Below are 25,095 nucleotides of genomic sequence, written 5' to 3' on the forward strand. Positions count from 1 at the left end.
TGAAGAGACCCTGGAGAAACCTGGACATCAGCTTGGGTAGCAGAGGAGACCAGAAGATGCCCATGTGCCAGGTCACCACACACGCCCAAGGCCCAGTGCTATGCCAGAAGCCCTGCCAAGTCCAAAGTAACTTGACCTGTCCATGTCCCCACCTGGCCCTTGCCCTGAAGGACACAGCTGGCCGACTAGGTGACACAGGGCTGCAGCAGCAGAGTAACCTACACCTGCCAGTAGGGAGGTCCCAGGGGAGGATCCGAGAGCCATTTGTACAGCAGAGTAACCTGTGCTTCCGAGGAACCGCTAGCCCCCATCTGCAGAACAGCTGCCTGCCACCAACTGGCCCATCCTCCCACCAGAAGCAGACATTTCAGGTCACAGGCTGCTTAGACTTGAGACTCTCTGCGGACTTGGCACCTCTTGATGGGTGCACATGGCCTGGCCCCAGGCCCTGGTGTCGTTCAGGGAGCTGGGCACCCAGGCTTGTGGGGGAGCCTCTCACCTTGGAGGACCTGTCTGTCTCTGACCACAGTCAGTCTCAGGCCTCATCCCCTTTCTCCTGTAGTACTGCCCACTGGCTGCTGGACTCCACCCAACACCTACAACCTGAGAGCCAGACATCCTGGGAGCACCCAGGTCTTACCCAGAGAGGACCCCACAACTGTGGTGGCCAGTCAACTCCTGCCCAATCTTGGCCCAGCCACTCTAAGGAAAGTTTAAGCTTCCTGGAGACTCTGGAGGTCCAAGCTAGATTTTCTGAGTCCCCTATATACATACCCCTGTTACATGAGGCTACTCTGGGAACACTGGCTGGGGATTTCTCTAACTCAGACCAGGAGGTCCTTTCTACCCAGTACCTTGGAGCAAGAGAGAGGGGTCCCCCAGGCCTTCTATATAACAAAAGGCACAGAGGGCACTTCAGTGTCACACTCGAGGAGAGCAGCAAAGAGACCAGACTTGAATCTACAGGCATCTTCAGCGTCCTGCCTGGGCAGGCAGGAAAAGAGAAGGCCCCAGAGGAAAAAACAGGCAGGGATGGGGAGAGGATGGCCTCCTGCCCGTCAAACACAGCCCCGGCTCAGAGCACCACACAGGTAGAGGCCTCCAGAGGCTGGGGGTGGGCCACTCCCAGAAGATGGGCTTGGCTGAAGTTATCACACCTACTCTTTGGCCTGAGAACTGTCCTGTCTTTTGTTTCTGCAGAACGAGGCTCAAAACATTGTGACCCTGGACTCCCAGGCAGCCTGGTGAGGCCCCCCGCTGTGGGGGGGGCGGGGAAGGGGTGTAGAGTTGAGGCCACTTCAGCTTCTGAGCCATCTGCCTGTATCTTAGGGACTTGAGGAAGTTGGGTTTCTGATGGCAGAGGCTTGGCAGGATTTCAAGGGGACAAAACTACCCTGTGCCTCATGGGAAATCAGGGCCCAGGGACTTATGGGCCCAGGTTCTATGCCCCTGGGTTTGGATCACTGGGAACTGTAGACATCGGGGTAGTGGGGAAATTATTCTCTCTCTGGGAGTCTCCTACTCTCTGGGAGTCCAGGGTATCAACAAGAGAGTTCTTTGGGTCTTCTTCTATGGAAGGGGGCATCGCCTTCATGATTACTGGAAAAGTCACAAGGATGGTGTCCTGGGAGGATGGGGCTGAGAATTGCGCCTACCCCCTACCCCCTCCCCATCAGTCCTGTTATGTCCTCAGCCAGAAGCTGCTGTCCGAAAGTTTCAGAGTGTGGAGGCGCTTGTCACAGAGGCACCAGGCAGTGGCTAAGGCCACAGCTATGAGACACAGGCAGCTGATTCGAAAGAGCCTCAGAGAGCTGCGCTGGGTCCTATGGCTCCAGGAGACCCGACTGGAGGCAGCTTGGGAGCAACAAGCAAAGGCCCTTCTAGCCTGGAGCTTCCGAGAGGTCTGGGTTCTCCAGGTTGTGGTTTGGGTGGAATGACATGGTCCTGATATAGCTGAGAGGAGAGGGGGCGCCTGCCTACTGAGAGGGGGGCGCCTGCTGGGCCCAGGGTGCAGCTCATAATGATCTCTCCAACCATCTGCTAGGGTTTTTTTGTGTGTTTTGTTTTGGTTTTGGTAGCCCTGTGTAGCCCTGGCTGTCACGCTGTTTGGTTTTGGTTTTGGTTTTGGTTTTGGTTTTGGTTTTGGTTTTGGTTTTGGTTTTGGTTTTGGTTTTGGTTTTGGTTTTGGTTTTGGTTTTGGTTTTGGTTTTGGTTTTGGTTATTTGCCAGCTTGGGCTGAGAGGATGTATGGGTGCTCTTCCTCCTTGGGTACTGAGTACGGAAGAGTGGAAGGTTTGGCTCCAAAGGAAAGCTCTGCCTCTTGCTATTTATTCATTCATTCCTAAGGAAATGGGGTAGCCTTATGATTCGGGCCAGAGCTTTGGTACAGGATTGTGACTCTCGCTTGCCCCTCCCTGCTGCTCTCTTGGGAGCCTCATCCCAAGCTTCAGCCAGCATCTTTTTGCCCCTTGTCTTTTGACCCAGTGGAGACATGTCGCTTTGCAGCAGAAACTGGAGCAACCTCATACCCAGGCTGCGCCAACGTTCCTTGCTTCTAGGGGAAGCCTTTCCTTGGAGAGAAAAGCAGCCACAGATCTTGCCTGGAGATGCAGGTAAGCGTGGGCACCAAAACTGGGCAGTGTGGCCTTAGGCAGCTGTTGGCCTGCTCTTCCCCCACCCTGCCCTCTGCCCCACCCTCTGCCTCTGCACCTGCCAACCAGCTTCTTCCACCTAGAGCCAGGATGAGGACAAAGAGTGGGACAAAATATGCCAGTCCTGACACCATTTATAGTTATAAAAAAAGGACAGTCAGGGTCCGCCTCATCACGTGGTACACTGTTGAGTTAGCAGCCATTATAATGTGTGTTTTATTTATTTATGTTTTATACTTATTTCTGTTTATGTGTGTGTACTTGAATGGTTGTATGCACGCCACACACATGCAGGTTCCCACAGAGTCCAGAGGAAGGCAATGGATCCCTGGGAACTGGAGTTACAGGTGGTTTGTGTGCCTACAGACGTGAGTGTTGGTAACCGAACCTGGGTCCTCCACAAGAGCAGCCAGTGTTCTTAACCACTGAGCCATCTTTCCTGCTCCTATACATCTGTGGGCCTTTTTTTTTTTTTTTTTTTTTTGGTGTTTTGAGACAGGGTTTCTTTGTGTAGCCCTGGCTGTCACGCTGTAGACCAGGCTGGCCTCGAACTCAGAAATCTGCCTGCCTCTGCCTCCCAAGTGCTGGGATTAAAGATGTGCCACCACGCCCGGCAGGGCCTTTTTTTTTAAATTCCATCAACTCATGTTGATCCCCCGCCCCCAGCAATAACTTTTAACACTGGAAGTGACCTAGAAGTGACCTAATGACCTAGACATGGTGAGTGACTTAGGGATGGATAGTAACCTGCAGGGGGATGAAGGGACCTGGGTACCACACGAAAAGAACAGAGTGTGCAAAGGCCTCAGCAGGAGCGTAATGACGCCAGGAGCCGGTGTAGTAGTAAAAGCTCCTAGTCCCAGATACTCAGGAGGTGGAGGCAGGGGGATTGCTTGAGTCCAGGAATTCAAGGTCATCTTAGGCAATGTAGAAAGACCAAATACATGAAGGAGAAAAGCAGCAGTGACGAGCATCTCGAGGGACCGGGAAATGTTCTGAGATGACTGGAAAAGGTGTTTGGGATCAGGTCCTACATAGCCTTGGGGGCCATGGGGAGGAGCTGAGTTTTGAGGAGCAGAGGAGATGCCCCAGGAGGCTGAGCAGGTAGATAAGCGGACTGGACTCAAGATGAAGGCAGCATGCCAGTGGTCACTGAATCAGAACCAGCAGAATAAGTTGAGCAAGGGTGGGTGTGGGAGGCCAGGCAGGAGGATGCCAGCGTCCTCCAGGCACTTGGGGATGACATTTGTGGCCTGAGCTACACACAGTCCCTCACAGCCTTCCACCTTATAGATGAGACATGGAGGCTCAGAAAGGCAAACCCCGGGGGTCCTGAATCGTGGGCATAGCAGGAGCAGGTGGCCCCGCTGCTGCTGCCAGGGGCTGTTTCTCTCCACGGTGTAGGTGCTTTAAGGCCTGGCAACGGTTAGCGAAAAGAGGGGCCCAGTACAGAAGACATCTGGCCCATCGAAGAGTGAGGACCTTAAGGGTATGCCTGGGACAGTGGATAGAGATGAAGCAGCTCCAGGCCTCAGATGTCACAAAGATGACTCAGTTGGCCCTCCACCGGCAGAAGGCAGGTGAGCCTGTGGCAAACACAGGGGGGTCCGTTTCCTCTAACCAGAGCTCCCATTAGTCAAGTTCAAGAGCCCAGAGAAGCTCAGGAAAAATGCTACAGCGGGAGGGAACTTTGCTGAGCTGGGCCTTTTAGGGGTGGGAGGAACCTTGCCAGTACCAGAGGTCTGGGAGGAGTTCCCTGAGGGAGCAAACCTTGGCTGGGCTGCATCCCCGGCTCTGGCTCCTGCTCTGGACAGGGGACTATTCTGGCTTAGCGCTGGGTCATCACACATTCTGCTCAGAAAGCACGGGGCTTTCTGCTCCAGAAAGTCTCTAGTTTGAGGCAGGACACATGCACAGTCCCCTTCCCCAGCTGGGGATCATGGGGTCTTAAGATAACCTTACGGGGAGCACGTAGAGGACACGGGAAGGCAGTGTCCATGATGGGGAGGCCCAGGAGGCCTGAGGCTGCAGCTGTACGTCTGCAACCAGGAGCTCAACCACTTCCTGCCTTCTCCCCAGGGAATGAGGTTCTCAGCGGCTTAGCCCCAGGAACTGCCATGGCCCATTGCCTGGAGACAGTGACCCATGCCCAACAGCTATCTAAGGGTCCAGATCAGTGCTCCTTGTGGGAAATCTGCCAAAAGTTGGCCCTGTACCAGACCCTGCTGCTCTGGAGGACACGATTCTACCAGCGCCAGCAAGCTGGGTAAGTGTCTGAAAGCTGACGACCCAGGGTCAGCCCAGGGCATGGTGGGTACATGATCCATGTCCTGTAGAGCCTGTTTGACAATCCCAGCCTTCCCATGGCCTTGACAGGGGGGCTGATATGATGATACATTGTGTGGCTCAGCAGATATCAGGCTCTGGGAGGTGGCCATGGGACCTTGAGACAGTGACCAAGCAGAAAGCTCCTGGGGCTACCACTGCCCTCAGCTGCCTTTACAAGAATTCTGAGACCAGGCTTGATTGTTAGCTCTGGGGAGACTGGGGTCATTAGAGGTCAGCTTTTCAACTAGGCTGCCTTGGAGAATAAGCCGGTAGTTCCCTAGTTAAGAGTTCCGTTCTAGCAAGCATGGTGGCACATAGTTCAGGATGACTGCACACTCTGGCAATCAATCTACTATGCCTGGCTTGTATTTTTGATAGTTTCTGGTTTCCATTTGTTTTGTTTTGCTTTGCACTGTTTTCAGAAAAAGTGTTTTGTTTTGTTTTGTTTTGTTTTGTTTTGATTTGATTTGTTTTAACTGAGTCCCCCACAAGAGGGTGTGGGCTTGGCAGTCACTAGAGTGGCTTGTTTGTGTCTTTTGTGGGGCTGGGCATCAGGACCTCAGACTCATCCCCCTAAGCACGTGTCTACCACTGAGCTACGACATTTCTTGAAGCTCTGAGTGATCCCTTGGTTTCCACCAGCTACCGTCTGCCAGCTGGGCTCTCTCACAGCAGGCCTGACCCAGTCATGGGTGCTAGGAGCCCTGGGGACTCACTCACCTCCCTCCCTCCCTCTCTCCCTCCCTCCCTCCCCCAGATCCTTCTTCCAGGGCATGCAGAAGCAGATTCTGCAGCACCTTCTGAGCCAGTGGCACTTGTGGTCCAGACCCTCCCTCAAGTGACATGAAGACCATGTTAGCCCTGGAGGCACGCGGCAGCAGCCCAAGATGGGGGAGGCCTGGCTGGGCTGCAGAACATCAGGAGGGGCTGGAGTGGGGTGGAGATGAGGAGACCCAGGGTTCATCCCTCCTCCCCAGCTTCCCAGGGCCCCCACCCCCTGGAGACCTTTCTGGTGGGTATCCTGAGAGCAGTCAGGTGGCAGAGCAGGGGCTGTGCCCTCTTCCCTGGCAGCTGCAGTTCCAGTAGACTCTGGATGCAGCGAGGTTGTACTGGTGGACCCTCCAGAGGCGGTAGGAACCTCTCTGCAGGAAGGGGGGACCCCATTGTCCTTTGTGTAGTGGAGTCATTGCTTCCTGACAGCTCCTCTGACCCATCCTTGGTCTTCCCAGCAGCAGCCCCTTGGAGTCTCACAGCCCAGTCAGCATGGCCCCCAAATCTCATGTGCTCTCCTGCTGTGAGGGGTGGGGGTCCAGCAAGGCAGTCTGTAGTGTCTGTTTCTCCCCAGAAGCTCTCACAGGGCGGGGTTTGAGAAGGGACGGCCTACATACCTTTGGTTTGTGCCTCTGACTGTGTGATTTGGGGCAAGTTACCTTTCTCTGTGCCTCTGCTTTTCCTTTCTGTAAAATGAGGACAATTACACAATTACAGCACCAACCCCGAAGGCTGAGCACTGGGCATCGGAGGTTGAGGGCCCTTTGTAGTCCTGTCACCTGTCATTATGTCCTTTGGAAGGGCTCCAGACCCCTCTAATCTGTTCATCAGAGCCAGGAAAAGATCCACCCAGGCCATATCTGTTGCTGCGGGGAGGAAGGAAGCGGTGAGGCTGGCCTAAGGGCTGTGCTCAGAGCAGATATTCCCCCTCCTCCCCAGTGTCCTCCTCAGCTGGAGCAGCTGGACTCCACGGGCCCGGGGAGAGCTGCTTGCTGGGCCTGGAATTGGAACTGTGGGGCTGTGATGAGTTTGTGGAAGCAGCTGCTGGCAAGGTGGTGGACAGTGCAGAAGAGTCCAGGAGCGAGGCCAGGGACTGGTGCGAGTGGCCTGAGCCACTGGCTCTCCTGCTGAGGGAGCCAAGGACTGGGTGGGGACACCTGGGAGAGGAGAAGGCCAGAAGGGTCCCTTAGTGACACTCCATTCCAGAGCCATCTCAGAGCCCAGGATTGGATCACGGAGGGTACACCTAGGACTGGGTGGGTCTCTGCTCTTTTATCTTCTGCTGTGTGGATCTTGAGCAAACCACTTAAGTACTTTCAGTCTGTGGTTGGCCCTCTGTAAACCAGGAATAAGACTGTGCCCACTCCACCGAGTGCCTGTGGGGATCCTGGGGATCCTGTCAGTCCACAGCAAACCCTGGGCTGGAATATCAGCACCTCCCTCTTCCCCATCACCTTTGCCTTGCCTGGCCTCTACATGTTGCTGGCTTACGCTCTAAGGTCCAGGAAGAGTCCTGGTGCTCTCAGGACCATGATGCCAGTTAGGCAGCAGGGGTAGAAGAAATAGGCTTGCAGAGCAAGGAGCCTGTATGCGGAAGGAAGGGGATGAATCCCCTCTAGCTTCCCAGAATCCTAGCTCCGCACGAAGATCTTTATCCTTGTCCCCAGTTTGACCCCAGCCAAGTTGTAGTCACTTCTCCAGGAGGCTCCCACCCCTTTCTGAGCAACAAATAGCCTCAACATTTTATGTAACTAATTAACTTCAGTTCTGGGGATAGAATACAGCACTCCAGTCTACCACTGAGCCACACTCCCAGCCACTATTACAGCTTTGTTTTAGTTAATTAGTTAATTAGTGGTTTGTATGTGTGCCACAGCTCTTGGTGGGAGTCAGTCCTCCCTACCACATACATGAGTCCAGGGTATTCAACTCAGGATGGCAGGTTATACTTTTTTTTTTTTTTTAAACAGTCAGTGCTCTTTTTTTTTTCTTTTAAAGATTTATTTATTTATTATATGTAAGTACACTGTAGCTGTCCTCAGATACTCCAGAAGAGGGCATCAGATTTCGTTATGGATGGTTGTGAGCCACCATGTGGTTGCTGGGATTTGAACTCAGGACCTTTGGAAGAGCAGTCGGCACTCTTAACCACTGAGCCATCTCGCCAGCCCCCAGGTTATACTTTTAAACCACAGACTTTTAGCATCTCATGGTGTCAACAAAGCAAGAGAGAGTCCAATGGCTTAGCTCCCCTCGGCTTCTTTCTCTCTCATCAGGCTACCAGTGAGGGGTCACCCAGGGCTGGGGCTACATCTGAAAGCTCTGTGGGGGCTAAAGGCACCTACTTCTTAAGTTCCCTTGTCGGGGTGCTGATAAGTCTCACCACAGGGCATCTCTCTCTGCAGAACCCACAGGGCATCTCTGCAGAACCCACAGGGCATCTCTGCAGAACCCACAGGGCATCTCTGCAGAACCCACAGGGCATCTCTGCAGAACCCACTCATCTAGGGTTCCTGGCCCAAAGCGCCTGTCTCTTTAGTACCTAATTCTGTACCTTTACTTACTGAATCATCTTGCCAGCTCAGTGGCAGCCATTTTCAATGTCCCGTACGCCCACCAGTACAGATTCGACTGTCTTAGACAGCTGGTGCCCTGCCCACTGGGGACAGCCGCTTCTCCAGCTCACTGCTTGTCTCTCAGGAATGGACGTCAAATCTTCTGGTTTTAAAAGAGAAATCAGAATCTAATTTTTCTTAAAAGAAGATTTCTTTTCTTTTTTTAACCATGAATGCATCTGTGTCTTTGTGTGAATGTAGGTCACATGCATGCTGGTGCCCTCAAAGACCAGTGGCATCAGATCCCTGAAGCTGGGGTGAGAGGCAGTTGTGAGCCGCTTGATGTGGGAATGGAACCCAGGCCTCTAGAAAAGTAATACAGGCACTTACTGCACAGCCATCTCTCCAGCCCCTGCAAATCTAGATCGAAAGTTCATTTTATTATCGTTTGTTTGAAGAAAGGGTCTCTTATGGCCAAGACTCACCTCCAGTTTGCTGTGTAGCTGCTCGAGGATAACTCTGAACTCTCGATCCTCCTCCACCCACCTTTCTAGTGCTGGGATTATAGTCCCCTGACACCATGCCTGGATTGTGCAATACTGGGGATTGAACCCCAGGGCTTTATATACATGAGACAAAGCATGTGCTCTTGAAACAGAGCTATATACCCGGCCCCGAGAGTTTTAAAACTCTGAATTCTTCCAGTGCCTAAAAACATTGGCAACATCTTCAACAAAAAGTCTGGGAATGGCATTCTCTGGGGAGCGTGGGTTTGACATGGGCAACATTCTGGGTTCCGTCCCCCAGCACCAAGAAAAACCAAACCAAAACAAAAAACAAACAAAAAACAAACAGAGCCTCAACTTCCTGAATACAGTGCCTGGTGACCAAAAGCATTTTAGCCGGGCAGATAGAGTGTAGGGCAGAGGGCTGGCTGAGCAGGGCACAGGGAAGAGGCTGGGGGAGTCCCCAGTGGCTCTCGGTCTCTCTGGCCCCAGGGCAGCAGTTTCTCTGTGAACAGTACCAGAGGTGGGGACAGGTCCACCTCCAGGTTCTTCAGAAGGTTGTGTCTAGGGACTGGAGCAGCAGCAGGCTGTAGCTGAGATGTCTTCAGGGGTAGGGGCTTGTGGGGTAGGAGGGGTCTGCCCTTGCCACCTGGGAGAGGCAGGGAGCCCCGGGCATGAAAAGCTCTGGGGATTCCAACTAAAGGTCTGGGACTTAGGTGAGGTGGAGACCTAAGGAGAAAGCTGGTCTGAGCCAGAGGAGCTGGTCAGCAGCCTCTCATTACTTTGGGGTTGGTAACAAGCCTCACGATTCACCTCCTGACCAGGCTCGCTCTCTGACTTCAATAGGCCAGTGACGGTGACAGAGGTAGGTGTTTCCTTTAGCTCTGAGGAGGTTCAGGCCCTCAGTCTTCTTAAAGTAGCCAGGAGAGGATGAACTCGTATAGCTCAGGCTGGCCTCCAACTGCCTGTGGTTAGCCAAGGATAGCTTTGAATCTTGAACTTCCTGCCTCTATATAAGGTATGCTGGGCTTAAGGGCATATGCCACCATGCCTACTTTATTTGGTGTTAGGGATTGGACTCCAGACTTTGTGCTAGGGATTGAACCATAGGCTTTGTGCACGTTAGGAAAGCCCTTTACCAATTGAGTTAGATTCCTAGCCTTGCAAGGTCTTCAAGCCTGGGCTAGCCTTAGGAACCCCCCTGCTTCAGTGCTGGGATCTCAGGCATTTCTGCAGGTATCATTTTGAATAAACACAAAACCCAACTGAGAATCAACATCCCTGCCCCCTGCAGCTCTTTCCAGGCCTAGTGTGACCATATGAGGGACATAAGAGTGTCAGAGGACCAGCATGAAGACTTCCAGGACAGCCTGAGAAGAGACCTGGGGGCCATACTCCATAGCTTGCAGGAGACCTGTAGAGCAGGGACCCTGGCACAGGACCAATATGTGGCCTTTCTTCTGGGCTGGAGAAGCTTTGTGCAGCAGAGTTGAATTGTCAGGCAGCAGTGGAGGACCCAGGCCCAGCAGGCTTTTGCGGTGTGGCGAGTCACCCTAGGGCCGTGCCATGAAGCCTCAGCCTAGGTGGCCCTGTGCTGGATCCTGTGGATGTACCAGCCCTGCCTAGGCCAGATCCACCAGGCTCATGCTGCCCAGCAGCTGACAACTCGGTGAGTGCCCGAGACCAGATGGCAACCTCACACCATGCTTCCAGGCGAGGTCTTGAACTTGGATTTTGGTAATGGGAAGCACATTGCATGGCTGAGTGGTACCTGTCTGTCTGTCTGTCTGTCTGCCAGGAGGACAGCGACATCCTGATCTTTGGAGTGGATCCCAATTCTGTCACTTTCTAGTGTCACCCATCCTTGGAAAAGCTCCTGAGTTTAACTGCCTTATGTCATAGCCTGGGCAAGTGTGCGCATGCACTCAACAGAAGTGGGCAGTGCACTGTCATTTCCCAGGGGAGGGGACAGGATGTAGCTGTTAGCACTGCCCTCTCTGTCCCTTGAAACAGGACAGTTGCCTCTGCTGTCTGATATTTTACCCACTTGACGCATATTTGGTGGATCATCAAGAATAGGGATGGGAGGGGCCAGGCTGAGCATTTGTCTTTGGCTCTAACAGGCTCCTCCTTTTTCTCCAGGGTCCCAGAGGTCGGGATGCAGTTAGCGGCCCAGGCTTATGTCCAACAAACTGCTATCACCCAATGCTGGCAGCGGCTTCGGGGTCTCCTTAGGACCCACCGGGTTCACTCTCAGTCAACTCTGTTCAAACAGAAGCTGGAGCCACAGACCCAGGCACAGGGCATGGACTTAGGACACTGGCTTAGGCTGGCCAGCAGAGGGCATCTCCTGCTACTGATGGACACCCCAAACTTTTGGATGCGGGTGAGTTGTGTGTGTGGTGTGTATGTGTGTGTGTGGTGTGTTGTCAGCTTTCCAAAACACACCCTTAAAATCACTTGGTTCTGCCCACGATGGGATTGTGGCTAGACACTTCTCCAGGGGTACACATATTTACAGACACCATACAACCCAGTTCAGGGTGGCCAACAACAGGGTGGAGGCGGGAGGATCCATTAGCAAACCTCTTGAGTGACAGCCCTGTGCAGGTCTGCCTTCAAAGGGTCTCTATTAGGGAGATGGACACTGTTTAAAAGTGTTTGTGGGGGCTGGAGAGATGGCTCAGTGGGTAAGAGCACCCGACTGCTCTTCCAAAGGTCCGGAGTTCAAATCCCAGCAACCACATGGTGGCTCACAACCATTCATAACGAGATCTGACTCCCTCTTCTGGAGTGTCTGAAGACAGCTACAGTGTACTTACATATAATAATAAATAAATCTTTAAAAAAAATAAATAAAAGTGTTTGTGGCTGGGCACGGTGTTGTGTGCCTTTAATCCCAGCATTAGGAAGGCAGAGGCAGGCAGATGCAAGATCTCCAGGAGTTTGAAGTTAGCTAGGGCTGAATAATTAAACTATCTCAAAGGAAAAAAAAAAGTATTGGTGTCTGGGCGGGTAAAGGTGCTTGCCATGCCAACCCAATGACTTGATTTGATCATCAGAACTGATGTGAAGGCAGGAGACAATAAACTCCAGAGTTGTCCCCTGGCTGCCATGCTCACCAAGGCATGCCTGCCCCTCCCCACACGTATACCACAAACATACACTGTTTTGTTTTGTTTTTAAAGATTTATTTATTTATTACTTGTAAGTACACTGTAGCTGTCTCCAGACACTCCAGAAGAGAGCATCAGATTTTGTTACGGATGGTTGTGAGCCACCATGTGGTTGCTGGGATTTGAACTCTGGACCTTAGGAAGAGCAGTCGGCGCTCTTAACCACTGAGCCATCTCGCCAGCCCCATAGTTTTTTTAAGAGAGAGAGAGAGACAGACAGACAGACACTGGAAGTGTTCACTAAGCTACACCTTCAGATCTTAATCAGTTATAGCATGATCTGGGAGCTGGAGAGTTGGTTCCATGGTAGCTAGTTGCTCTTTCTAGAGGGACCCGAGTTTGGTTCCCAGCACCCACATCCACATTGGTTGTTTTCAACCCTGTGAAGCTCAAGCTCTGGGGGATCTGTTGATTCAATGGCCTGTTCTGGCTTCCACAGGTGCACACGCATGCACGCACGCACAGGCACATAAAAATAAATTATGCTAAGCCTTTAAAAACAGCTATATGGAGACAGCAATTTTTTTAATTGGAAAAATGAAATGTGCTCATTTTAGAAAATAAAGTAGAAATTTGGTTTTTTTTCTTTTTTGCACCAAAAGGTCACCTTCAGACCAGAAGCTTAGCTCTGACACAACAGTGAGAGGCTGAAGGCCTACAGAAGGAAAGAGATAATCACAAATGCCAGGTGCAAGAAACAGCACTGCCTAGAGGTCTGCAGATGTAACTAGGGGACTCAGCCCAAGCTCCTGGCAGGCTAGACAGTGTTCCCAAAGACAATCTGGCCTCACCTTGCTTCAGATGCCAGAAGGAACAGAATTAACTTTGGAAAGAACATAAGTCATCAAAGTGGCTTTGCCTTTGAAATGGAATTGTAAGACTAGCGTTGCTGGGTTTCAGAATCCTCGTACGGGCTCAGGGTGATGGCACCCCATGGGCCTCATGCTTTGGACTTGTTGATGTTACAGGCTTTGTAGAGCCAGCTTGTACAGTCCAGGTGGCTTCAAGCTCATGAGGCAGCCTCTGGTCCTGTTGCCTCAACGTCGTGAAATTTCACCAGTACACTAGAACCCTTTAAAAGTATATATACTTTCATTCTCTTCTTGTTAGTGAAGGCAGGGCTGATATGCTGATAAACTGAGGCTTCTAGAAACACGCAGACTCTGAGAATGGTGCCCAGGGTCCTGCTCTTTACCACAGGTTCATGCATGCCCAGGTAGCCTTCCCCTGGCAACATGTGCAGGTGGCGAGCCATTCTGTGGTGCTGTGAATCCGCTATGTATGTTGCATTAGTTGAGAGCCCAGACCTTGGAGTCAGGCCACATGTGAGAGGCAAGGCTTCGGCACCAGCTAAAGCTTAATTGAGGAGCATAACAGTAATCTCAGGGCTGGCCTGAGCTCCACCGCAGTACTGAGCCAGAGGAAGGTCAGAGGGAGCTGTGCCATGTACTGGTGGCTTGCCTCATCTGGGGGTCTTGGGACTCCTGAGTGTCAGGTGAAGCGCCCCATTATGCATGCAGGTGGGAGCCTGCTCTGGCAGGAGGTGGGCAGGACCCCCTCATGGTCAGCAGGGTCAAGCCCACTGCAGTTGGTCCTTGTCCCCATGCTCTTCCTTCAGACTCACAGCTGCTGGCCACCTGCTGTAGAGAACGTGCTGCTCAGCCTGGCACGGCCACATGGAAGAGGCATACAGAGGACCACAACCTGGGGTTTGAGTAGGAGCTGGGTCCTTGGGTCTCAGTCCTCAGGCCATGCCTTTTGAAACAATGCCCCTGTCCATCTCTTCTTGAGTGTCCCAGCTACTTGAAGAATTCCTGTCTTTTCCCATTAGTGCCTTGGGCCAGCCCACAGCCTGGAGACTTGAGGGGTAGGTGGGTGGGGCTTCTGTTCTTTTAAATCAAGGCATCATCCTCTCCTGACTCAAGTCTCCTTTTCAGGTGTCACAGAAAGACCCCTCTGCCCAGCCCTCGAGTTAAGGCTGCCACTGCCTGCATGGGCCCTCCACTGGCCCCCTACAGGAATAGGTGAGCCCTGCAGCTCTGAGACTAGGGCCCTGAAGGGCCAAGGCCAGGCTCCTCAAAGGTGGATCAGCTGTGCATGGGAGGGGTGGTCAGTCCCTTCAGGCCAGGGATTTTTCAACTCTGGCAGAATGGCTGAGCCTGGGCCTCTTGCTCTTTGCCGTTGAAGAGGTTAGATGTTCTTGGCCTGCAGGGACAGGCACCTACAGTGTTGGCATAGTCGGGTTTCCCAGCAGGCCTGGAGCCTGGCAAGGGCATGGCAGCACTGGGTAGATGTTCACTGGGTGGAGCAGCTGTCTTGGGCTCTGGTAGGGAGGCTCAGCTCCTCTGTACCAAGTAGAGGCCCTGGGAGAACTCCCCACTCATCCTATCTATCCCTTGGCTAGCTGGAGAATTCCCCACTCATCCTATCTATCCCTTGGCTAGCTGGAGAACTCCCCACTCATCCTATGTATCCCTTGGCTAGCTGGAGAACTCCCCACTCATCCTATCTATCCCTTGGCTAGCTGGAGGACTCCCCATGCATCCTATGTATTCCTGGCTAGCTGGAGAACTCCCCACTCATCCTATGTATCCCTTGGCTAGCTGGAGGACTCCCCACTCATCCTATCTATCACTTGGCTAGCTGGAGGACTCCCCACTCATCCTATCTATCACTTGGCTAGCTGGAGGACTCCCCATGCATCCTATGTATCTCTGGCTAGCTGGAGAACTCCCCACTCATCCTATGTATCCCTTGGCTAGCTGGAGGACTCCCCACTCATCCTATCTATCACTTGGCTAGCTGGAGGACTCCCCCATGCATCCTATGTATCCCTGGCTAGCTGGAGAACTCCCCACTCATCCTATGCATCCCTGGCTAGCTGGAGAACTCCCCACTCATCCTATCTATCCCTTGGCTAGCTGGAGGACTCCCCATGCATCCTATGTATCCCTGGCTAGCTGGAGAACTCCCCACTCATCCTATGTATCCCTTGGCTAGCTGGAGAACTCCCCACTCATCCTATGTATCCCTTGGCTAGCTGGAGGACTCCCCACTCATCCTATCTATCACTTGCTAGCTGGAGAACTCCCCACTCATCCTATCTATCCCTTGGCTAGCTGGAGAACTCCCCACTCATCCTATGTATCCCTTGGCTAGCTGGAGAACTCCCCACTCATCCTATGCATCCCTGGCTAGCTGGAGGACTCCCCACACATCCTATGTATCCCTTGGCTAGCTGGAGGACTCCCCACACATCCTATGTATCCCTTGGCTAGCTGGAGGACTCCCCCACGCATCCTATGTATCCCTTGGCTTGCTGGAGGCACTAACTACTAATTGCACCTCACGCCCAAAGCCTTAGGGATGGGCTCAGGTGTGCTCACCTATTAACATTTCTTAGATGATGGCCCCTTGTCATATCTCCTTCACCCTGGGGTGGCAGCAGAAGGGCCAGGGCTGACAGGATGGCAGAGGGTCTTTTCTATCAACTCTCTCTGTAGCTCAGACAATGGCACCTGGAACCGAGGACATGGCAGAAAAGGGTCCTTCAGCTCCGGGTGGCTCAACAGCTACACCAGAGAGAAGAGAGCTGGGTCCTTTCCCAGGTAACTTTACCTCGTTTCAACCAGCCAGCCTTCCAAGACCAGTGCCACCTACAGGCTGAGCCAGGGAGAGGGGAGGGTGTCCCTGCTCACCACCCTGTGCTATCCTCATTCAGTTGAATTGGCCATTGGTTACAGAGCACACAGCCTGTACATTAGAGCCCTTGACAGTGGCCTCAAGCCCAGCTAAGTATCAGTTTCACTCACTCAGAGAACCAGTCTGTTTGTGGCAGTGGCTCCCCGTGCTGGTCCTTGCAGGGCCTGCGTCCAAAACAGACGTCTTATTTGCAGGTCACGGGGCATAGCTTCCCAGGTCACAAGTCCAGTCTATTCTGAGCCTAGATATTTGGGCAGAGACAGGGTGGGCTGGCTGCCAGGGCAGAGGAAAGGGCCTCTGGTTGAGACACACAGAACATGGCTTAGGTGTCAAGTCTGACAGGCCCAGTACAGACCCTGGAGGGAGCCTGAGACAAGCAGTACTTCCTGCCCTGCCTCCAGGCCTTTGAAAAGTGGCACCAGCGTTTGGTAGCCAAGAGCCCATGAGAAGAACTAGCAGCAGCCTGTGCTCCTGGAAACAGTTTACAGTGGCTCAGGTGTAGCAGGCATGGGGTGAGTAGGGCCCAGCAGCAACTATGAAATATTCCTGAGAAATAAGAGAACCAAGCTCAGCCTTCCGAGGGAGGGGCCAGCGCCTGGAGCTCTGGGACAACAAAAGGACCTCCTCCTCCTGGCTGCTTCTGCTCATTCTCTCCGAGGCTGCTCTCCACTGCAGTCACCCAGGCCTGGGAGACGAGGGGAGGAACCCCCTGCTCTCTCTAAGTTGCTCTACGGACCGCTTTCTCCCATTCCCTGACTCAAACAAGACCAGCAGGCTGGGAGCAGTCATCTGTGCCTGCCAGTCACTGCCCCAGGCAGCCAGGCCTGAGGGCTGACTGGGGAGGAGTGCCAGGGACAGCCCCTAGTCTAGGCCCAACAGAGAAGATGGTGCAGCTGGCAGGAGAGTCTGCTCAGAAGCAAGGGAGCAGGCTGCATACAGCCACGGGAAGAGCTGGGCCCTGCTCAGGTAAATCTTGTTAAGAGGACAGAAAACAAGGCCAAGAGCAAGCCTCCATTGAGGACAGAACGCTTTTAACCCTTAAGGGGCACTTTCTTCCCAGCCACAGAACAGACACAACCAACCTTCCGCAGAGGCAGCACCTCCTGCACTCTTTGGCCTAAGATGGCAAGAAAGGCTGTGTTACCAGCCAGGCGTCTCTTGGGGACCTGGTGTGTAGTACTGCTGAGTAGGGAGGAGGTTTCTGTACCCTCATTTGCACATCTCTTCCTACCTCCTTCAGTATTTCACAGTGCCTACTGTCTGTCTCACATAGACCCCAGGTCAAAGTTCACCTCCTAGAGGCTGCCTTGATGCAGTGGCTGGGCAATCTCTGGTCTCCTCCCCCTGAGGATGGAGGCGCTTGCCACAGCAAGAACATGGGCTCTGGGCTTGAGCAGAGAGCATCAGCCTCCTCGATGGGGCATCTTAGGTCCAGCCAGTGCCGGGACGCTTCCTGCCAGTCTAGCTGCCATTATCCTGTGTAGAGAGATGAGGGAGAGGGGCTCCAGGTGAGGAAGATACTGGGATGCAGGCTCACGAAGCCTGTGTCTCTCTCTCCGTGGGATGCCTGTTGAGCAGCTCAAACGTGTCCTCCACCACCTGCCACAGGCAGCTGTCCAGTGGGAACTCGTTGTCTACCAGGTTGACCAGGAAATAGTTGTCATGGATGTATTGGATGATCATGCGGGACGGCGACTCCTCCTCGTATAGCTTGCCCCACTGCTCGATCCACAGGGCAAAGGCCTCATCCTACGTGTGGACAGAGACACATGAGCAGGGTCAGCACAGCTGGTACCTTCAGGTCTGGGCCCCTGCTGTCTCCCTGCAGGCCACCCAGGGAACAGCAAGACAGAGCCACTCCAGCTAGCCCAGAAATAAACACCACGTGCTAACATACGGCCTTCGGGACCAAGTCTATCCTGCCTGGGGTATGGTTTTCAGCTACGTGTTTGGGACTATTGTCTGGCCAGGGCTCTCACGGTAGCCAGGGTCCTCCACTCCCTCCCACTCCCTTACCTTCCAGAACATGAAGCTGATGGGGTCCACCACAGTAGGCTGGATGATCTCTCGACCTGGGAAGATGCCCCACGTCACGGCATTGGGCTGCAGCTCAGGGGCATTAGTGATGTTCTCTCCCTGAGAACAGAGGTAGGGCTGAGGCAGGGTGACAGCAACCTCCTACTGCTCATATGCCCTCCTGGTCTGCCAAAACCCATCACCCTCTGCTTAAATCAGAGCCTAGAGGCATCCTGACTGAACTTCTATTCTGCCTTGCACTTACACACACACACACACACACACACACAAGGATTTGCTTCTAACCCAGGCTGGCCTTGAACTCAGATCCTCCAGCAATTGGCTGACCTAGTGCTGGGGTTACTAGGCTTTTCTGCAGTACAGTAGCAGCCCGGCTTTCTACCTGGGCCACAAGGGTCCCCACGCGGTCCCGTGGTCCTTGCCACTCTCCTAGTTGCCTGCTGTGATCTTTGTAAAAAGAAATAGAGGTGCTGGGCAGTGGTGGTGCACATTAGTCCCAGAGGCAGGTGGATCTGAGTTCAAGGCCAGCTTGGTGGTCTGCAGAGTGAGTTCCTGGACAACCAGGGCTACACAGAGAAACCCTGTCTCCAAAAAACAAAAACAAAAAACCAAGAAAAAAAAAAGAAAGAAGGAAAAAAAGAAAAAAAGAAGTGGAGCCAGGCACTGTGCCCTGTGGAGGAGGGCTCCCTTTGCTTTTGGTAGTCTCTAGGCCTCAGACAGGACAGCAAGACAGCCACCACGTCCTGCCGTCTGCAGTTTCTCCACAGGCAGTGCAGCGCAGAGCCTCTCCTCCTGCCTTCTCTCCAGAATGCCCTTTCCTTAGTCTTTGTCCTTACAAAGATTCAGACCAGGGCCTGGGGACGTGGTACAGTGGGTAAGAGGCTTGCTGCACATGTTTGGATCCCAGCACCCATGTAAAAAAAGCTATGCATGGCTCTGCATGGCTCTGCATGTGCCCGTCACCCTAGCACTGGTGATCACAGCTCTGGGTTCAGTGAGAGATACTGTCCCAAGGGAATAAAGCAAAGAGTGACACAGCAGGATACCAGACATCCTTCTCTGGCCTCCATGCATGTGTGTGTGTGTGTGTGTGTGTGCACATAGAAACCCTGTACCTCTCCAGTGAGACATCTCTCCTCTGGAGCCTGTAGCATCCTACACTGAATCTGCCTTTCCTACTTACACAGATTTGTCACGGCATATATTCATCTACCGCACAGTCTGGGGGCCTGCCTCCATCTGGTCTGTCTGTCTTGTACAATATGTCTGGCTTAGGCTGGGCATTTGAGGACTGTCAGAATAAATGTAGGTGTTTTCAAGCCTTGCTTCCGTCTAAGCCGGAGGGAGCTGGCTTACCTTCACGTCCACGATGTGGTAGTTGACCCGCAGCTCGTATGTCTTCAGCACCTGCAGAAGCGCCTCCACAGTTTCACGGGAGGTGAAGAATTCGAGGTAGGCCTGAGGGAGAATACACCCAACATGTCAACCCCACTACTTGCCAGGTTCTCTGCCTTCTCAGCCTGCTCCAATCTGTCTCCACATCTGACTAGATCTGCCCACGCCACCCCTCAGCCAGATGCCCGTCCTCCTAGCCATCCAGGGAGAGGACCGTCAAGAAAGTGTGAGACAGTGAAGGCTTTGGGATTAGAGGTGGCACTGCAGACCGTGGAGTTGGGTGGATGCAGAAGGAAAGAGGCGTCTCTGTGTGGAGTGGTCCAAGTGGTGGTACAAGCTACCTCTCCCAGCCAGCCACTAAAGAGAAGCCTGTTAGGAGCTGAACAGAGGCAGCCACTCTGACAAGCTTAGCATGAGGGAGGGGCCTGGCACATGCCAGACTCCCCCAACTATTGGATGAGAACAACACCCATAGGGCTGGGCAAGGTGCTTCCGTCTGCAGAGGGCCTCTGCCTTCATTCTTTAGAATGAATTCTTTACCCATTTACCCAGAGGAGGAAGCCAGGTTTGGGGTGATACCAAGGGAAACAGCAGAGGTCACACCTAAATTCAGGTCCTCCGAGTCCAAGGCTACAGGCCTTGCTCAAGAGTAATTTAGCTCTAGCGGGGCTGGGACTAAAGTCAGTCTCGTTAGCGGTCAGAGCTCCTGGGAGCTAACTATTTGTTCTTCCTCCAGGCAGACCTTGTCATATTCTTTATTTTATTTTGCCCCAGAATGTAAAATACCCCCTCGCCCCATTTTATAGGACAAACTGGGGCTCACAGAGCCTGTTACTTGCCCTGCTCTATCGTCATTCAGAATGCAGGGTCGGGGGAAAGGCCAGGGATCTGTGTCAGTCCCTGGGGATATCGAGAGTACTGCATCCTACCATACCTTCTGGAAGACATAGCCCCCACTGGGGCCCCAGCCCACAACAGGGTCTGAGGATGGTTTTGCGTTGATGTTGGGCTGAGAGTTGATGGTGAGGATGCCCAGCCTGTTCACGCGGAGCAGCTCTTCCTTCATCAGGCTGGTTTCCGCTGCCAGGGGTTCATCGTTCCAGGGCAGGCAGGTTACCTGCAGGGCAGGGTGCGCTGAGCCATGGCAGCACTGAGTCTGGGACTGGGCCGTTTCCCCTTTGTACAGTCTCTCTAGAGACCCAGCTGTCTCTCTCTCCATGGGCTCCTAAGTGGGATCTCTTACCCTGCCTCCTTCACCTGAGGTGCACATCTCCAATAGGGGAGATAGCTCAGCCCCAGGTCCAGCCCAAGGCTGAGACAAAGCTGGTCCGTTCCTCCTCACCCCACTCACTCTGTAGCCATGGCGATTCGGCTCTCCAGAGAGGTAGTGTTCAAAGACTTCAAAGACACTCTCTTCACTGGTGAGCTCTTCACCCCACATCTTCAGCAGCTCCTCCCTGGGGGACTTGCTTTTCAGGTAGAAGAGGTAGTAGTCTTTCAGCTCCCCAAAGGCTGGTGAGGAAGAATTACCCCTGGCAGGAGTATAAGGGACAAGGCACTTTGTTGTAAGTCTTGTCCCTAATTCCACCCAGGCACCAGCAATTCCTAACAGGGGGTGGCTTCTCTCCTCACCAGCGGCCGTTAGGAAACTCATCCCAGTCCTGTGTGCGGTAGATGTAGCTCTTTGGTCTGGAGGCCCAGAAGATGGGACGGACATCTTCCTCCCGGCGCTTGGGATGCGCACTGACAGCCCAGGGCAAGGGACGCCTGGTGGGAAGGAAGAGGGAAAAGACAAGGGCTTAGGTAGACTGAGCTAGAGGAGCCCAGCAAGCCCAGCCACTGCGACCCCACTCGCTCTCAACATTAATTACTGCATGTGGAAGGTCTCTCTGAGGTGGAGGCTGGAACTGGGTGACCCTGATGGCACCTGAGGGCATCCCCGGTGTATGGTTGGTGCTGCACCTGCGCGACTCTGACTCCCATGGGTATGCCTCCAGCTTCCACCGCTTACCTGGGGTCCTCGGTCCACATGCCCAGTTGCTTTAGCACCTCCATGGTGGCCACCTCGCGGTTGAGGGTATAGAAGTGGAGGCCTGGCACCAAGCCACTGTCCAGCAGCTCCCGGCACAGGCTCACAGCCAGCTCAATGCCGTAGTTGCGGATGGCAGCATCGTTGTCTTTGATGGGCTCAATTACATCCTTGATCTTCTGTGGCACCTCCAGCTTGGACAGTTTTACAAGCTGCCGAAGGGAAGTGTAGCCCTGTCCAAGACACAAGAGGCATGGGGTCATCTCTGGCCTTTGTTCCACTTTATCTCCTTCCTGGTCTTTTGGCTAGTCAGTTTCATGGGGAAGGGCCTGGGAGAGGCAGGTGGTATTGCAAGGCAGTGCTTGGCCCGCCCTACTTTCTCTCTCACTTGTAGAGTCTGGGAGTGGCCTGCTGCATTCCTGCCATCAGCCCAAGCCAGTCCTTGAGCTCAGCATAGCAGTCACCTAACTCAGTTACTCCTAAGCCTCACCAGCCAGGCATCTGCCAAACCAAAGGTCCCACCTCAGGCATCTGCCAAACCAAAGGTCCCACCTCAGGTCCTGTCTTAGTGAGGGCTTCACTGCTGTGAACAGACACCATGGCCAAGGCATGACTTATAAAGGACAACATTTAATTGAGGCTAGCTTACAGGTCTAGAGGTTCAGTCCAGTATCATCAAGGCAGGAACATGGCAGACATGGTGCAGGAGGAGCTGAGAGTTCTACATATTTATCTGAATGCTGCTAGCAGAATACTGACTTCCAGGCAGCCAGGAGTAGGGTCTTAAAGCCCACACACATAGTGACACGCCTACCCCAACCAGGTCACACCTACTCCAACCAGGTCACACCTCCAAATAGTGCCATTCTCTGGGCCAAACATATACAAACTATCACATTCCACTCCCTGGCTCCCATAGGCTTGTTCAAACACATGAGTCTATGGGGGCCAAACCTAAACATAATATAAAAGTACATTTAGTCCAACTTCCAAAGTCTCAATAATGTTAAAAGTCCAAAGTTCAAAGTCTCTTCTGAGATCCATCCAATCACTTTCCTGTCAAGGCAAGACAGGAAACCAGCTGGACAAACTCCAAACATCCCCATGTCCGATGTCAAAGTGGTCTCAGATCTCCACTCCCTTTTCATCTTTGTTGACTGCAACAAACATCTTTCTCCTGGGATGGTTCCACTCCTTGTTAACAGCTTTCCTTGGCGGGTATCCCATGGCTTTGGCATCTTTAACATCTTTCGATCTCCAATGCAACTTCAATGTTATAGCTTCTTCTTTCAGTATCTGGGATCCACACTTAATCTTCTGGGCTCCAGCAAAGGGCAGCATCACGTCTCCAGCTCTGCCCTCTGTAGCACTCTTAAGCTCAGGTTGATCCACTCCACTGCTACTGCAGTTCTTGGTAATTATCCCATGGTACTGGCATTTCCAATACACTAGGGTCTTCTGCTGTAGCTAGGCTTCACCAATAGCCTTTCAGGCTCTCTTCATGATGCCAAGCCTCGGCTCCTTTGCATGACTCCTTCAGTCCTGGGCCATCAACTACAGCTGAAGCTGCACCTTCACCAATGGCCTCCCATGGCCCCTCACAGTGGTCTTCATGACCCCTTCATGCCTTCAAAACCAGTACCACCTGAGTGATTCTTACACATTACCAAGTCCAGCAGCATAAGGTACAACCTTGGCTATCTCTGGAACACAGCTTCTTTGTGCTCTCAGAAAATGTTTCTCAGAAGTTTTCACCTCAGTGATGCTGATCTCTTTTTAATCACCACTGAGTTCTTAGCCCAGCTGACCAGCATCAGTCCCAGTAGTCCCTTTTATTCTGGACTCTAAAGCCAGAGCCATGTACCAAAGCTGCTGAGTTCTGCTGCTTGCTGGGACTGGAACATGGCCTCCTAGTTCTATTACATTATCACCAGTTTTCTGTTTTCCAACTCCCTCACTGCCTAAGCTTCATAGACTGACTTTGAACTCAGGGGTCTGCATGCCTGTCTCTTAAGCACTGGGATTAAAATGTGGTTCACCACGCCTGGGTTTAAGTTTTTCTTCACCTAGAACTTGTTCTGCTCTAGGATGGCCTTGAACTCAGAGATCTGCTTGTCTTTGCCTCCTTGTATTAAAGGCTTACACTACCATGTCTAGACCTAAACTTGCCTGGGTGGGATCTTGCCCCAAGGTCACGTCTCCCTTAATAATGTAATATCTTTGAACATAAGATTCAGCTCCACTTCTCCTCTTGGTGTTCCTTTAATACTCAAACTATATATTTTATATTTTTCCTTTCTCTGTTTGCTACAAATGCTCTTCATCGGACTTAACCAAAGAACAAAGTCTCTGTTGGGCATTTTTGTGACTTCCTTTGTCAATGCAATTAATCGGAGTCTCTTCACTTGGTCTCAGGCAGACTCTTGAGACAAGGGCAAAATGTAGCTACATTCTTCACCAAAATGCTACAAAAGCAGTCTCTAGGGCCCATACTGAATTCTCCACTGAAACCTCTTGGGCCAGGTCCACGCAACTGAAATCACTCAGTAACAGCCTTTCATAGTCCTACTAGGATAGCCCCACTTAAAGCATTCCACTGCTTTCCAAATCCAAAGCCCCAAAATCCACACTCTTCCAGACAAAAGCATAGTCAGGCCTATCACAGCAATACCTCACACCCTGGTACCAACCTGTATCTTAGAGTTTACATTGCTGTGAACAGACACCATGACCAAGGCAAGACTTACAAAGGACAACATTTAACTGGGGCTGGCTTACAGGGTCAGAGGTTCAGTTCAGTATCATTAAGGCGGAATAGGCAGGCACAGTGCAGGAGGAGCTGAGAGTTCTACATCTTCATCTGAAGGCTGCTAGTAGAATATAAACTTCCAGGCAGCCAGGAGTAGGGTCTTAAAGCCCATGCACACAGTGACAAAGCTACTCCAACCAGGTCACACCTCCTCCAACAAGGCTACACCTCCAAATAGTGCCACTCCCTCAGCCAAGCATATACAAACCATCACAGGTTGTCACATCAGATTGCCTAGATTCTGGAGTGGAGTCTGGGGACTCAGAGATAGAGAGTCTCATGGAGGCAAGGCTGCCTCAAACTCTTGCTCCTCTTCTAGCTCCAGAGTGCTGGGATAACAAGTACATCAGGCTCGGCTTAACCAAAACTCCCGCTCAAGAGTTAATAACTGCTCTCCATACAAGCCCTTTACAGACGACACCATTGCTGTCCAGGGGTGACAGATGAGATGACCAAATGCAGCCTGTGGACAATCCCCAACAGGCACTGAGCATCACTGAGGAAGGACTTCCGCATGCACTGGAAGGAGGGGATCAGGTCCTCCCAAGCCCCTCACCTGAATAGGGAAGATCCCAGGCAGGACAGGGCAAGAGATGCCTATCTCTGTGCAGGCCTTCACAAAGCTGAAGAAGGTGCTGGCCTCAAAGAAGAGCTGAGTGATAATGAAGTCGGCACCTGCAGATACCTTCTCCTTCAAATGCTTCAGGTCATCCTCGAAGCTCTCTGCATCGGGGTGGCCTCTGGGGTAACCTACCAGGAGGAGACAAGAGAGTAGGGAGGCTGGTCTCAACCTACCTGCTCAAGGAGTGAAGACATCAGAGAGCCCGGGGCCTGAGCAGTCCTCAGCCCAGGCACTGTATGCGGTCTTCCCAGAAGCAGTTTGGACAGGTGAATTGTGGGTGTCCAAGCTACTGCTGTGTCACAGACCCTGTGGACAAGCCTCTAGGAGAGGGGTAGACTGTTTCAAATGCTATACACTGTCCTGTCTCACTCAGCTAGGCAAATCAGGTCAGACCTGCACTTTGTGGCCACAGACAAGACACTGAATACTAACTGTGCTGTTTCTAGGGAGCCAGATATGACTCTGAGCATTGGACCTAAGGAATTGGTTCATGTGGATTTTTTTGGTTTTGACT

The 25,095-nt window shown here is 52.6% G+C and overlaps 2 protein-coding genes across 5 annotated transcripts in view; one reads left to right on the forward strand and one right to left on the reverse strand.

Annotated features, from left to right (window-relative positions):
- On the forward strand, window positions 1–14,011 carry CUNH1orf167 (chromosome unknown C1orf167 homolog). Its single transcript, XM_085838599.1, is given in 8 exon segments — window positions 1–1,091; window positions 1,201–1,244; window positions 1,694–1,901; window positions 2,485–2,612; window positions 4,056–4,231; window positions 4,731–4,917; window positions 10,954–11,197; window positions 13,925–14,011. Coding segments are annotated over 8 exon segments (2,109 nt in total). The 5' UTR covers window positions 1–56.
- Window positions 11,981–25,095, reverse strand: part of Mthfr (methylenetetrahydrofolate reductase) — a 21,462-nt gene continuing 8,347 nt past the window's right edge. For all 4 annotated transcript variants that reach the window (XM_029476590.2, XM_029476589.2, XM_021161395.3 and 1 more), the window contains exons 5-12: window positions 24,516–24,709; window positions 21,133–21,383; window positions 20,754–20,888; window positions 20,473–20,653; window positions 20,056–20,238; window positions 19,083–19,184; window positions 17,706–17,825; window positions 11,981–17,438 (exon numbers count right to left, since the gene is read on the reverse strand). In XM_029476590.2, coding sequence (XP_029332450.1) covers window positions 17,223–17,438; window positions 17,706–17,825; window positions 19,083–19,184; window positions 20,056–20,238; window positions 20,473–20,653; window positions 20,754–20,888; window positions 21,133–21,383; window positions 24,516–24,709 — 1,382 coding nt within the window. In that variant the 3' untranslated portion in view covers window positions 11,981–17,222. The remainder of the gene's footprint in view (window positions 17,439–17,705; window positions 17,826–19,082; window positions 19,185–20,055; window positions 20,239–20,472; window positions 20,654–20,753; window positions 20,889–21,132; window positions 21,384–24,515; window positions 24,710–25,095) is intronic.

This window comes from Mus caroli, unplaced genomic scaffold, assembly GCF_978045245.1.
Source record: "Mus caroli unplaced genomic scaffold, Mus_caroli_1 scaffold_6, whole genome shotgun sequence".
NCBI classification, from domain to species: domain Eukaryota; kingdom Metazoa; phylum Chordata; class Mammalia; order Rodentia; family Muridae; genus Mus; species Mus caroli.